This window comes from Melozone crissalis, unplaced genomic scaffold (genome assembly GCF_028551555.1).
Source record: "Melozone crissalis strain CALT ecotype California unplaced genomic scaffold, PUWL_Pcris_2 ptg000016l_1, whole genome shotgun sequence".
In the NCBI taxonomy this organism is placed as follows: Eukaryota; Metazoa; Chordata; class Aves; order Passeriformes; family Passerellidae; genus Melozone; species Melozone crissalis.
The window spans coordinates 48,350,907-48,366,854 of NW_026535794.1; the positions used below are offsets into that span (position 1 = coordinate 48,350,907).

General features: G+C 40.6%; 1 protein-coding gene across 2 annotated transcripts in view; it reads right to left on the reverse strand.

Moving 5' to 3' along the window:
* ELMO1 (engulfment and cell motility 1) overlaps window positions 1–15,948 on the reverse strand; it is a 301,790-nt gene that overhangs the window by 218,030 nt on the left and 67,812 nt on the right. For both annotated transcript variants that reach the window (XM_054273352.1, XM_054273353.1), the window contains one exon: window positions 8,459–8,509. In XM_054273352.1, coding sequence (XP_054129327.1) covers window positions 8,459–8,509 — 51 coding nt within the window. The remainder of the gene's footprint in view (window positions 1–8,458; window positions 8,510–15,948) is intronic.

Consider the following 15,948-nt stretch of genomic DNA (forward strand, 5'->3'; position numbering starts at 1 on the left):
AAATATTTAAATAATGTGTATTAGATTTCCTCTCTCTTTAGCCATACAAATACTTTAAAATACGTCTCACGTTTTCAATTTGATGCTTTCACTTACCTGAACAGAATACCCAAAAAGCTTCAGCTAATACCTACCTAGGTCATACTTTTCTTAGAAAAATAATCCTCCTCCCTACATATAGAGATATCTGCAAAATTCTGTTTCCTAGGATTCATTTCTTACCTGCACCCAAGGAAAGGTGAATGAGAGGCTATGTGTCATTAGGGAAACAAATTAAACATAAATTCTGTTAAGAGTTATTTTCTCTGAGATTATGTTTATTCTTTCTCAGCTGGAGAAGAAAGAGAGAAGAAAGGGCTCTGCTGACAGACAATTCCTTTTCTGTTCAAGTAATGAATGTACTCTTCACAGAGATGGTCATCTCTGAAGATCAAGATTCTGCGAAAGCAGTCATTTTTAGTGCAAGTGGCCATTTAGACAAAAAGCCCAGAAAAATAACCAGCATAGTGTTGTTACAGATTCAGCTGCCTAGCTACATAACTTCGATTGCTACAAAAATATGAATAAATTAAATGTCCCAATCTCCTCCAATATCAGCAACACTGGTTAGTTCTTGTTTTTACAATGGTGGTGGTAAATGCATAGTCTCCAGTCAGCATTTGACCAGAAAAAATGCAGTAAGGAGTGTGTATGTGGGAGAAATGACTTCTAGTTAGTGTGGCTGTGGTTAACATAGCATTGAAAAGAAATGGAATGTCTTTAGTCCTGAGCTTTTTTATGCTTTAAGTATAGGGTGATGCAGCCATAGCGGTTCCATTACCTATAAAAAGGCAGAACCCTGTCATCCAAAGATCTTTCTGCCACGGAAGGTTACCTACTCTATCAATGCCTGTAATGGGGAAACAATGGTTTACACAGCCTCTCTGTAATGGCAATGGCTGTCCAGATGGAAACTAAAAGACTATTCTCTCAAGCATAATCAGGTGAGAAGATAAATAATTTGCTGAGGCCCATGGAAGAGGTAAAAATAGATACCACTTACTTTCAACTTCCAGGATAACTACCAAATACTTCCCCCAGCCCCTTCCTTTCATCAGAGGGGGTGAAAAAAAGCTTTGCTAAAGTACTCTCCTATAATCAGCTACAAAAATTCACCACTATTATTACCTGAACCAGAAGTTCAACAGCCAACTCCTACCTTATCAAAGTATGTCCTTCATGGAGCCATTCCTAACACTAAACTCCCCACTATAAGGAGGACTCAGAGATGCAAAATATCTTCAAAATATTACTGTTTCACTGAATACATGCAACGTTTGAATTCCTGCCCACTTCAGGAAACAAAAAACTTCCATACTGCCATGGCAGCTGCATTCCCCAAACTTTGGAAATGATTGCTCAGATTTAACCTTAAACCTATTAAATCTGCGCACGTTGCTTTTTCTAACCTGCCATACTTCTTGAAAGGTACCACTCCCACTATCTGCCCACTGAAGGAAGTTCTACTGAACTGGAAGCTCTTCCAGCTTACCACGGGAACCCAGTCCTCTAAAAGCTCCTGGATTCAGTGAAAATGGAACAAATGGGAAAGGTGAACAAAACAACTGGTTCACAGTGACCAAGCAGCTATCCTGAGCTGCTCTATCAATAAGTCTGAGTGGGCAAACCTTGGGCAGCAGAGCTGTGGCCAAACAGATGGAGACTGTAATTGCCTGTGTATCACAATAGCAAGCAAGAAAAACATGTGAGCAGAGCCAGGAGAACATCCTCCTCCAAACCCCTTCACAACACACTGCGCTGTGTAAACAACGCTTAGTCTTCATACTTATTCACAACAGATTATTTATGGTGAAGTTCAGCATTTCTCTTGAGGAGAGACTCCTGCCCCCAGCAGGAACACCTGGGGCTGGTGAAGTGCTGCTGTCAGCCAGTCAGACTTCCATTGCACCTGTATGGAAAGAGCCAACCAACACCAAGCATGGAAAGAGCCAACCCTCCCTCTCACCAAACCCGAGAACACCAGGACACAGATGTGCATGAGCAGCTCACCAACACTGCACAACACCAGCATGAGCAAGACCAACCCATCAACTGAGATTTGTTAATCCTCTTTCCTCTGCAGTCAGTGAGAGCTTTGAAATTCACCAGACTAAAACCAAAATATAATCTTAGATAAGAGACAGCTTGGAACCCTCCACAGAGCACAAAAATCCATGCTACAGAAGTGGTTCAGACACTCTTTAAGCACATAAAATAGTGCTTACTAACATCATAGGCTTTATCTGACTATGCCAAGGTTCCGTCAGCAAAGTTTACACACAGTTGCAATCTTCTTACATTAAACAAGTTTTGCAAGACACTGCATCCCATAAACCTTGCTCCTTCTACTCTCAGATGAGAACAGACAAATGGCAGAGGACATCTTGATTGAGGGGGTAAACATATATTTTTCTCAGCAAGAGTGCTGGCACGTGTCTCACTGGCAACGTGGACAAAAGTCATATTGTCCGTTGTCATCCCAAATGCCTGATGTGTGAAAATATTGCCTTGGTTAACACCATGCAGTTCTCACAAGCCTTCTAATTCTTGTTGCCATAGCACTCATACATGCTTATGCAATATACAGCTCATTTATGACTGCATTAAAAAATGAAACCCGGATGAAATATGCTCTGAGTGCCTACCAGGGAGCTATTTTAATGATTTGCAAGCCATCAGTGGATGGACAGAAAGCACAGCTCATTAAAGCAATAGCAGAGCTGGCTGCCATGTCTGCATTCTTACTGAAATATCATTCAGGTAGGAGTAAATATAAATATATAAACCTTTGCAACCGAGAATCATTAGAGGAAATTAGCAGAAATATGGCCGCTCAAGGAAATGAAAGGCAGAATTAACTGCTCTCCTTTTTAGGAAGGGAGGAAGGAAGATGGGAAGTTTGTAAAACGTGTGCTGTTGAAGTCCCAGCATTTCAAAAGGCTGTCAAGTGGCATAAGCCACATGTCTAGTCTTAAATGACTTGCTCCAAGGACATCCAGAAAGGTTGCCCTTAGGGAGCAGCACTGCTTAAAAGGAGCAGCTTGATGAGATTGTCAGCTTAAAGAGAGAACTAATGACCTAAATCCAGGATGTGACTTTCTTAGAGACTCAAATAGCCATTTGGAGGTTAAGAATCCCAAGATCATCCTAACAAGGGATTCTACTGATCAAACTATCATTTCTTTGCCACAGAATACTTTGTGCAAAAACTTTGAAAGCAACTCATTAACCAGACATACACAGGACTTCTGTACAGAATACAAAATACAGTGAGGAAGGACAAGTCGGAGGACACAGATCCAAATGCAACCACTATCAAACATGAATGCGCCATGGAAGAAAGTTGGACCATTGATTGAAATTGCTGGTAATCAGATGTCTTCTTTATGCTTTACAAAAAGCAAATAAAATTAGGCTATTGTTACCTATCCTGTAAATTAAGTTACATCAGTCAATACGTTGTTGGAAAAAGAGCATGGAGACCATCAGTAACTACCCAATCCAGCTTTGTCCTTACCAAACACATGCATTTCTGTGGTTTAATTTAAATCATTCAGTGTTGGAACAGCATGGTGTCTTAAAGTGCTTCCTTTTCCTGGATTATTGTTGCCATTTCACCTAAAACTGCATATATGTCAGGGAGCAATGGAGGAGTGGATACATTACATAACCATCATTTTACAAATTCAGCAGACCCACCAAGGCTAACTAGCATCTGATGCCAGGTAAGCAAAGAGAATCTATTTTAATCAATACATACATTAATGTTTAACATTTTTTGCATGAGCTCTGAAGCACAGTTTGTACATCTGAAGCCCTGTACAGATGTGATACACAGAGAGGTCCTGTGGAATCATTACAGGCAATTAAGGAGGCAGAAACAGGGAAATGGTTATCTCTAGAGTCTTGCACTAAATCAATGACAAAAGCATTACAGATGCATAGCCAAATGTATTACACAAATATGCCTTAAAATAAGGCATATGCAGTCACTAGCCACTTCTCAATGCTTTATGAGCATTTTTTCTTTTATCTGCATTTGAAATAATCTCTTCCACTTACTATTCAAAACGTGCCTTTTGAAACCTGAAAACATCAGCTTAAACCTTTCTCTATGAATAGACAAACACCAACTCCACTTCTCAAATCTACTATGAGCAGAAAAATATAAAAGTGGCTAATTGACCTCCATGGTCAATGCTTCTAGTATAAGGTTTATTTAGCAACTAATTTACCATTACATGATAAACATAATCACAATTACACATTAGAACTGCAAAGTTATGCATTTACATAACTTCAAATACATGTTCAAGCAATTGTAGATCAAAAATTCTAAACTAGATCCTCAAAATTTTACTTTGAGGATTCAGATGTATAAGCAGAACTAGGTTTAAAAAAACACTTTGTACTTCCTAGCCTGTTTAGATCACATATAAAGAACATGTTCTTAATATCTGTAGAAGCATTCAGAGAAAATACTAGGATGACTATCATTGAACACCTTTATTTACATGATTGCTCATTGTACACATGCTGATACTCTGCCTACAAACAAATGACAGGTTTGAGAACTCAACTGATCCATGGCCTGGGGATAAAAAAAGTAAAAAGACAAAAGCAAATTATCAGGTCCCACAAATACCACATCAGAAAACCCCCTTTTACCCAGGTTTTAAGGTATATACCTCATAAGCAAGACATTTTTGTAAGTGGCCAAGAAGCTGCTTTTAATAAACAGTAAGTGCTCAAGTAATCAATTCTGTTTGAAAACTATTAAATTGAATAAACGACACCAGTTCCTTCAATTTAATTTTCCCAGTATTTAGCATCTTTTTAAAACAATTAGTCATTTGAGAAAGGATTTGCAGGATCTGACTGAAGGAATCCTGCAGTTCCACACACTAAAAGGTTGGACTTTGCTTGCTGCATTGCAGGACACAAAAGTCCTTTCGCATCAGCCTCACACTCGGGAGCAATTACAGCTCATTTATACACCTACCCACCCTGCACTGGAATATGGTTATCACAACAGAGACAGCTGCAATACAGCATCTCAATTGTCACATACGTTCAAATACAAAGAAACGTTGCATAAGGAACTTTTCATGTGTCCCTTCAGAAATAAAGACGGACAAAGGGGGAAAACAGGTCACGGAAAACTGCAAAAACACACAATAGCCCAAAGAATTAGTAAGAAAGATGATAGGAGAGGTTAAAATAAATAAGAAAGATGATATAGGAACAAAGATAATATGGGAGAAATTCAATCTGCACTCAAGTTACCTAGGAAACAGAGTGTCTGTGTGGTGAGCAGTTTATAGAGGAAAAAAATAGCATTGTTTAGGAAAAAACCAGTCTTTCAGAGAATCTCACAAACTTAGCAAACAGACCTATGGAAACAAAGAAGCAGTTCAAATTCCCACCAGGCCTAACGACTGGCGTTTGCAAACTTTTAACTCAAAGAAATTTAAAATAGGCACATTGTAAATCTCTCAAGGCAAGCATTTATAATGGATTTAGCAGCACACCATAACTGCAGTTCTGCCCTTGCAGTATTAACAATGGTTTTCAGATAAAGGTCCCTGTATAGGCACACAGAATAATCTAAATCCAAGATTAAAAAAGAGAAAGTATTTAACGTTTATACTCATGGAGTTAGATTTCAAATCCTCATTTTAAAAAGTCTGCTCAAAAATGCTGGTTTACTATTTCTAGATAAAACTACCTTTCTTTCCTCTCTCTTTTTAATCTTTAATAGCACCGACTGTGGGTACGTGAGCAATAAATAATTTGAGGCTAATGACAACAGAAATCAAAAAGATTGCATCTCATCCTTCTCACCCAATTTTCTATGACTTGGGCCATGCAACCCTAAAGGGTACACCCAGATTACTGGCTGTCATGGTAATAAACTGCATAAAAATTAAGGACTAGAAAAGCATTTTAAGCTCATGCAGCCTTCAGAACGGGTCAACAAAACTCCTCTCAACTCTTCAAGGAAAAAAGTTTCCTCAAAAGGCTTGTAAAGTTCAGGACAATTTTCTTTCCCCCCCACAACAGCCAGGAAGTAGGCAGCTCAGACCTCTCTGAAACTACAGGGACACATCCCAGAAACTGCATAATCCATATGTGGCTTCTCATAATTTCTCTCAATCTTTCTTTCCTTTCCTAAATCATCTACCTTTTCAGAAAGTTTTTTTTTTGTTTTTTTGTTTTGAGTATGATTTTGGTTTTTTGGGACAAGAGGAAAGATAGTTTGAGCTTTATCCTATTGTAGGATAGAAAAAAACAGAGGGGGTGTGGGGAATTCAGAATCTTGATGTTTTCATATGATGAGAAAAACATTTCTCACCCAGCACTAACAGCTAGGAAAGCATCTTTCCCATTTTGTAGGAGTGTATCATGCAGCCTGTTCTTCACATTATATCTTCCAACTTCTGCTGCTCTCATACAGAATTTCAGAGGAAATATGGAAACAGATTGTCTGTTAGCTTTTCAGGGTAAATGACAACCATTGTATGGGTCACCAGTTTAAGAACCACAGCTTGGAGGCCTCTATCTGTTTTAGGTACTGCTATGATGAGCTCTTTGACAGTACCTTAAAAAGCAAAGAGACTACTGTAGAGTGAGAACATGTAGAACTTCAATTTTTATGTATTTAAACAATACAGATATTTGCTAATCTGCCAAAAAATCAGTATGTTCCTCCTTTCAAGAGACCTCTCTGATTCTGGGAAAAGTTAACACAAAATTTTGAAACATCAGGAAGTACGAAAATAAGCACTAGTTCAGACATAAACATCACTACTGGAGAATAGAGAGTAGACCAGCCTTCTGTCTTAAAACAGGATGGCTGAGTCACTCATAACTGCAGGCCAGTGCCAGAGCAGTCCATAATTTGTTAGGTAACAGGCACTATCTCAACATCCTCAGGACTCCTGAACTGATTAACTGACCCAAAGGCAAATCAACAAAGAAACAGAACAAGCAGATGATAGTCCTAGAATGACAGGTGGGTGCAAAGCCCCACCTTCCTGACCACTGGTAGTAGCAGATAGTGTTGTACATCCAAGATTGGTCTTTTGTGTTTGTAGGTCCCATTTCCAATTGCACAAGTGATCATAAAGCCAGCCAGCCGTCTCCACAGGTCAGTCACAGCACAGCCTCTCTTCAGTGAGGTTTCACAATGCAACTGGTTGTGGATTTTGAGATGGGAGAATTCCATGAGTTGTCCTATGTGGTTATTTCATGTTGTGGTTACACCAAAACACAACGCACTGCATTTAAACTACATTGGTTCTTGATGAACCACAGATGTTTTGATTTCAAGAGATCCCAAGTCTGGGAAGTACTGGAGGGGATATTTGTCATTAAGAAGTCGCAAAGGTTAGAAGGAACTGGTGCTGGGGCTGCCTGTTTCTAAGGAATTTCCATCAAAAGGGGTTTATTCTACCAGAAATGGTTTTCCCATGCACAATGCTGTTTGGGTGATATATGCCAAGAGACTCTGGAATCACACAGATCCTGACAGAGCTATGGTCTTAAACTGCTGTTTATTTAATTTTTTTAATGTCTATAAAGCTCTGAATATAGTGACCATTGAAGAACATGATGAAGGCTAATGGAAGCCTCTTGTCTTTGCCCTGTTGGCTGTTGGTAAGTGCTTTCTGTTGAGAAGCTACTGGGTGGCAGGGTTTGAGCATTAGAATGCTTCAAATCTGCAGAGGCTAGAGCACCATCATGAAGAGGTAAACCATTTTAATAGCACACTAACTACATTTGTCAGCAAGGAAATTGGATTGCTGCTGCCTTAGACATACATCTTCCAGGGCTAATAGTGGCTTTCAGCATGTGGCAGCAGCACTGCTCAACTCAGCGGGAAAACAAGCCATTACAGGGCAACCAGCAGCTCTGCTGTGCTTTTTAGGCACTGGCAAAGAGATGGTGTAGGGGGGAAAAAAGCCAACAACAAAGAAATCCCAGTAAAATACCAACATTACAGCTGCTACTCACTCAACACAAAACCAGAGATCAGGAAAGCTCTGACCTGTGCCACCCAGCAGAGCTCTCCATTATTCAAATCCCTGACCTTCCTCCTGGCTTCCTGGTTTTGAGTTGTGAGGCAGAAAAAGAGCAACTTGAGGGAGGCTGCAATGTCAGCAGGGAAGCAGAGATATCTTGTATGTAAAAACTGTTCCCAGTGGATGTGAGACACAAAAACCCACCCAATTCTGCCAACAGTATCTCCAAATGTCACTCAGAGTTATTATTCCTGCCTCCATAACTCATAACCTTTGCTCCTGGAGGATTGTGGGATACATTGTGGATAAAGCTTAAAAGTACATCTATTAGTTCACAAGAATTTACTAACTGAATTTTCACTTTGAAAGAAGAGAAGAGAAGAACACAAACTCACCGGAGATGTTGTTAATCGAAGGATGGCTCCATTTTTTATTTCATTACGGTTCTGAAAAAGAAAAAACCAAAGCTTTACTTAAGACTTACATAAAAAGATGAAACATGCACTGAGCAGACTCTCACGCTAAACTTGAAACAGTGCTTTTCCCTGTCTGCATGCAAAAGCTTCCCCCTTTCAGATGTAAGCTAGCATCTATTTTCCTCATTGAGGCATATAACATTAGTTTCAACAAATAGGTTGAATTCACATGACACTTAACCAACCTGAACTCTTTCAAGAATGACTTCATGTTTTTCCAAGTTTAGCTTCCACTGGCAACTTCGAAATATTTTTTTTGAAATATGCTGTCCATGGTGTCTGGCTCTGGTACTGTACATACTTGAGGAGTTTGTAAGTTTGCTGAAACCTGTCATTAAGCATCTGCAGGATTTAGAATTCATACCACTGGCTCTTTATTTTCTATAACAAGAACATGCTGACTTAAACCACTTAAATGCACTACCCACTTTGCATTCTCCCTCAAAGTGAAAAAGGCACCACTGCTAGCAGAGTAAAGTTCAAACATGCCATAAGTCCTTCTCCTTGCCCAGCTGTCAGAGAGAGAGGGCATTTAACATTTTCTTTTGGTTAAGCTCACACAGCCGTGGCGTAAGCTATGGTGTACACTTACAGCATCCTTACAACCCTGTGGTCAAAGCCCATGTGCAAAGCTTGCCTCTTTCAACAACTACTCCTATTCACCACAGGGTAGGAGAATAAAGTACCTACAGCAATGAACATGCTGACAGGCACTGACTGTGTGCAGCACAACACACAGTCACAATGCCAGTCATGGTTCAGTAGTTGTTCATGAGCTGACACTCTAATCTGTCAGAGGAATTGGAGGAATCCCTAACAGTTTGAGAGAGAAGAGCTAATTTTGTACTGAAGACCACGTTGCAGACTTTCTGCAGACTGGTGTTTAGCCAAGAAAAAATATGAAGGTGTATTTCTCCTCTGTCAGTTTTTCCCAAATTTATTTCATCTTTCTTGTTCCCATTCTGATACATCTCAAATCCAAAATGCTAAAAACCAGATAAATCTTGCATGAAACCAGGTCAAGTAGTCCCAAAATAAAACTCCAGTACATTGTCTCATTCTTGGTATCCAAGTCATCTGTGGGATTGGTTCTAGCTACCTCAAAGATCACTCTCCACCCACAAAGACTTCTTCACTCTAACTGAAATAAATGAAGTGCCAGACAACACAGGGGCTACAAGAGAGAAGCTTTCTTACAGCATCTTTGCCTGCATATGCAGCGACTCTTCTCAGCCCTCAGCAGCCTCCTCCTGCCAGAAAAGCCTCAGGGAGGCCAGCCAGGCTACACTCAAAAGAGGGGCAGAGAAGGGTGAGCAGCTAAACACTGGGTGACTTCCCACAGCACTAGCGATGTGCCAGATTTTCTCCACTTGTAGTGGAACAGCACCAGACCCAGCCACATTTCATCATGCCTAAGGAATCTGTGTGAAGTGGCCACAGTGCATTTGTGTGGTTTAATCTCAATCAGTGCTGAAACAAACTCACTTCACAAACAGTTGTGGTTGCTAAAACTGTTACCACCTCCTGGATTTGTGGAGCTGAATAAAAGTAATTGCTTTGGGACAGACAATTAGCATAGGCTATATCTACCTCCATCAGCAGCTTAGACTAAGCTACTGGACTTCAGCTGCATTAGGCCTGAGGTTTTCCATGTACACATACACAAGGTTCCATCAGTTTTACTTGGAAGGCAGCAAATCCCAGCATGCAACAACATGAAAACCAGGAAATCAATAAGACTTAAACAACTTGAACTGTACTAATCACACTCAGAAGTTAAAGTTCACTGACATATTTATAAAAACATTGGAGCTTGTAAGTGGACTGTTCTTAAACATAAATAAGAGCACACAGAGAGGCTTATTTTTTTAGGCAGCAAAAATTTAGGCTTAGTTTCTCATGCTTCCTGCTGCAATTAACATGAACTACCAACTCAGATGTACAAATGAGTCTGTGGTTTGCTTGCGACAAGTCACTTCATCTGGGCCTCAATAAGCACCTTTGCAAACACTCTTAGTCCACTGAAAACAAGAGGTACTGGGCATAGCACAAGCATGGTGATCTCCAGAGACAAGAGAAGGAACAGAGGAAACACAGAGAAACACACAGAGTAATTAAAAGCATCCCTGGACATTTTCTTTGGAGCCTTTCTGTTTAATCATGAAGATGAATCTAAAACACCAAAGCTTTCAGACTCAAAGGTGTAGTGCTCGTCAGAGCCCACAACACATAAGCCCATGGACCTTTCATCATGTTTGGCTCAGAGCAAGGTGTTGACATCTGCCCTATACTGTAAATTCAATCAATGTATCCCAACAGAGAGAGAGAGATCATCTTCAATTCTTGGTATAGAAAAAAGCTTAAGGAAAACTGCCCGTGCCTTATCTCTTAAAGTATTCAAAGCATAAAGTCTCTAGCACAGCCAGCTAACCAAATTTTGAAAAAGGTTAGCAGTTACCCAATTAAAAAAAATATTTTGTTTACCCATTCTAAATATTGGCTTAATCACATACCAGGGAACAGCATGTAAGAGTACAACTAAACCAAGAGGTTTTCCTGCATTAACTGCATGATGCAGTAGTCAGCATGCCAGTTAATTTTAATTACAACATTTACACACAGTTAATCCTCTTAGTATTAAGGATAGCATCCCGTGGATTTCTTTTCCAGGATAACAGAGCATCATTACAGCAGCCCAGCTTTGGAAGTCATATTTAAAGGCATCATTGCTATTCAGGACAGAACTCACCCCCACCTATGGTAGACAAATAAAATTTAAAAAAAGGACAAGAACAGGGCAAAATCAAAAAACCCTCTTCCAAGATATTCCAGACCTGTTTCTCAAGGGTACATGAAGTTAGTAGATGTTGTTCATGATGTTGATCTGTATTAGAAAAGCTTAATCCTGAGCAGTGAAGGAACTAGTGAAATGTTACTATCCAAAATGTCCCTTAAAAACTCCATAACAGGAAAATAGATCTGTTATAAATGTTATCCATGACAAAGACAGCAGTTAGATCAAGGACAAATAAGCCTCCTCTTCAATATTTTATCTAGCAAGATAGAATATATTACAGGATGATTTTTTTCTAATGGACTAGGCAATATTCCCAAAATGAGATTTCAATCAGACTGAATACTTTCATGAAGACACACAAAGAACATCACACAGCAGGAAGTAGGGGACACCTGGAAAGTTCATCTTGCATTCAGATTTTAGGACCCTCTGCCTTCTAACTTCACCAGCTGGAGCAACATGAACCTAAATGCCCAGAAATGCTTCAGAAGGCAGGAGAAGCAAGGAAGGAGAGGCAGTGGGGTAGCCCTGTACATCAGAGAGTTTTCCATTCTCAGAGAGCTGAGGAGGGGGCTCAGCAGAGCTGCTATCCTGGAATTCTGGACGGGAGATTTACGCCTGTTTGGGAGCCTGGTTGACAGAATCCATAAGCCATTGGGAGGCAATCCTGAGGGTCAAAGGAGTCGAGGAAGGCTGGACATCCTGCATGGAGGAAATCTTAAAGGCATAGAAGCAGGCCAAGGCAAGAGAAGAAGTGGGAAACACAAGCCTGGCTGAGCACAAACCTTTGGCTGGGACTAAGGAAATATAAGAGAGATTACAAACTTTGGAAGAAGGGGCAGCACACTCAGGAGGGCTACTGGGGTGCAGTGAGGTTGTGCAGGGAGAGAATCAGAAGCACCAAAGCTAAACTAAAACTTAATCTGGGGAACTACAGGACTGTCAGTCTGACCTCAGTGCCAGGGAAAGTCACAGAACAGATCACCTTGAGTGACATTCTGAGGTACATACAGGACAACCAGATGATCAGGCCCAGCCAGAAGGGGTTTAGGAAAGGCAAGCCCTGCTTGACCAATCTGGTCTCCTATGCAAAAGTGAACTGCTCAGCAGATGAGGGAAAGGCTGTGGATGCTGTTCACCTGGACTGTAGTAAACCCTTTGACACTGTCTCCCACAGCATTCTCTTGGAGAAATTGGCTGCTCATGGCTTGGAAAGGGTGCATTGCTGGGTAAAAAACTGGCTTGACTGCCAGTCCCAAAGGGTGATGACAAGTGGACTTTTATCCAGCTGGTTATATCTGGTCACCAGTGGTGGTCCCCAGAGCTCAGCAAAGTGGAGGTCAGTCTCTTTCAAGAAACAATCAATAGGATAAGAGGAAATAAGAGGTTGAACCAGGGGTTTTTTAGATTTAGTAGCAAGAAAAAATTATTCATGGAAAGGGTTGCCAAGCACTGGAACAGTCTGATCAGGGAAGTAGTAGAGTCACTGCCCCTGGAAGCATTTAAAAGATGTGGCACTTGGAGACACAGTTTCGTGGTGGACTTGGCAGTGCTAGGTTAATGGTTGGACTTGATTATCTTAAAAGGTTTTTCCAACCTAAACAATTCTGTGACTATCTGCCAGCAGATTCTGCAGATTCTCAAAGCTCTGCTTTTCTATGCCACTACTTTGCCCAAAACACATGCAGGAGACTTACATCTAGAAAGCAGGCCTCAAGCATCACCAGAGTCCACCAAACCATGCAGAGGAAGGCAAGTAAATTCACTTAAAAAAAAAATCCTATCAAAAGAGTGAAGCTATTCATTCAGAGCTTTGCTGCAGTGACACTGGAAAATTTATCATGTAAAATAGATTATTTTGCAACACATTGGTCTTATCATTTTAATGATCTGTTATACCCAGCAAAATGCCTCAAGGCTCAGCTCACTCTAACTGGTTGGAATGGAATATTTTCTTAACATACTTGATGAAGATCCAGAAGCATTGGTTCCCATGGTTATACTCAGACTGTTCTTTAACCTTGACCAAGCAGCTTTCTTCAGACTTCTCTAATGACCCCAGATAATAACAGCCAAGAAATCTAAAATTCTTCTTGCATTTATTACCTTTAGTAATAGATTCATCCTTATTTCCTTACTGCTGTTATTTTGTTGCACCTTCCTCCAAATGGACACAACAACAGAAAATTAGAGCTGTGAAATACACTTTAAGTTTATGACTCCATTACATTTCCACAAGGATGAGTTTGTGCAAGTTGTAAATGAGGACAAAATGACACAGAATATTAGAGTTATAGAGCTCATTACTGAGTTAACAGCTCAGGAAAGAGAGGCAAAGTTCTCCCTTAAAGCACAGATTCAGCGTGCTAGAGGATCCAGTAAACACTGGGTGTCACCAGAGGTGGCACCAGGAACAGGACAGAGGGCGTCACTCTGCCACAGCACAGGAGCTCCATGTACCCACATACAGGGCACCGAGTGCACCTTTGATCTTCACTCCTTAGGAAGGGCACAGCAGTTTCTGAGAAAATGCAGAGAAAGGCAAATGTCCAATGGGCTTCAGCAGCTGCCTCAAAAGGTGGTGTCTACTCAGTTTGGAGGGACAAAGGACATAGGAGAGCCTGTAGTGGACAACTCGAATGCAGAAATGTTTTTATGAAACCCTGCAGTCTGAGAACTTAGGGGCACGTGATATAATCAGTAGGGGGTCAGTTTAAAGCAGATAGAAAATACACCTCTCCATTCAGAAGGCAGTAAACTCTTCAAGGTTGCTCAAGAAGAGATGAAAGAGTGGCATCACCTTTATGCAGGATATTAAATAGACTAAGTGTAGGTGTAGCCTCCAACACCTGTGATACCACAAATGTGAATACTGAGGAGGCATAAAGAGACTGCAAGTCATCATCAGATCACTACCCTGAACAGCATTTGCTACTGCTAGAGCTGGAGACAGACTATGAGATGGGATTTCATTTGGCTGACTTGGTAGGGGATTTCTTAAGTTTTTTTTTAGTCACCAAAATATTTAATAAGATGTAAGATAAGTGATACAGGTAATTACCTACATTGTACTACTTGGCATGACAGAAGTGTACTGTTTTAGAAGAAATACTGATGCAATTAAGCTTGTGATAAAAATTTCTTTTCTGGGAAGCTATTGAAAAGAAGGGACAATGTCTTCTGGATTTTCATGTTATGATTTGATTATAACATTTCCCTTAAAAAAAGTAGTTTGTCTGAAGTTTCTAAAGAGATAATGTTTTCTGCATGCTGTTTATCTGTCTCTATTCAAGGATTACAGAAGCTGGTAAATAAACCAAGTTAGACCAAGTGGTGCAGTTTCAGGCTGTATATTAGCCAGTGCAATTCTACAACCTACAAGAGGCAAAATTCTGCACATTCTCCAGTGCATGGGGCCCCAACACTTCCCTTACATCAGATCTACCACCACACAGCAGCACAGTCAGCCACCTGACCTTAAAAAGTTAACACTTCCTCTTCCTTCATTCATAAAAAAAAGGAAAAGAAAAAGTATTCTTGAGTCCAGAGTTTTGTTTTGTCAGATGTGTGACTTGAACAAACTCTCCACCCAGCAGCAGTCACTAGGATGTTAGTGAAGCAAAGAGAAAGAAGAAACGGAGTAGAAAAATAATGCTCAACTACCTATTTCTCCAGCAACCCACAGAAATACCAACTTGACTGCCACTTAAATCACATCCTAAGAAAAAGACCAAACTTTGCATGATTTACCCATCTGCAAGTGGAGTGATCTACAAGGACAGCATTACCAGGCACCACTTGTTCTGCAGAGCAGCAGTGGTATCACACTTTGGGCAGACATCCTTCTGACACATTGAAAGAAGTTACACACGAGTTATTTTTAACTTGGATCAGTTCCCCAATTCAAGCAACCACACAGACACACAGCACAGTTGTACCAGCCACAGGGAAGGGGTGGGCCCAACACAAGCAGCCCTATCATCCTCTGATAAATTCCAACAGAAGAGCTGCACCCTGAAAAATAAACATCAGGAAATGACTGACTTAGCTGTGCTCATACTATTATTAGTAAGATGATGTGGAGAAATCAGAACAGGGCTGGTTTGGATTAAAAAAAAACCAAGAACAAAACCCCACCAAACCCAAGTAAGGATTATCAAACTGAAGTCAGCTCTTCAGCACAGGTTACCCACCATATTCACTCATAGCACCACTGAGGGCCAGCACAGCAGCAGTGCTCCTTAGGCAGATGCTTAGAGAATAAGTGAATACTGAAGCCCAGGCTGTGGCTCACTTTTGCCAAATCAAAGCACAGTTGCCCAGTTTGCTACCACAGAGTTTTGCTTTTCAACATCTTGCTCATCCCTGCTACTGTTATATGTGGCATAGACAGCTGTATCAGTCAGTAAGGGAAATAAAGCAGATGAAAATGTTATCATTTTGGGGTTTGCCTGGTTTGCACAGTAGAAGGCAGGAATAAGCAGTATAGCATAAGCAGGAAAAGTGGGCCAGCTCATTTTGCAAGCACCAGGTTTGGAGCCACAACACCAAGACTTGTTTAAGGGAAAGCCTGGAGGTGTTTGTGCTTCTCTAGGACATCACCCCTCTCCTA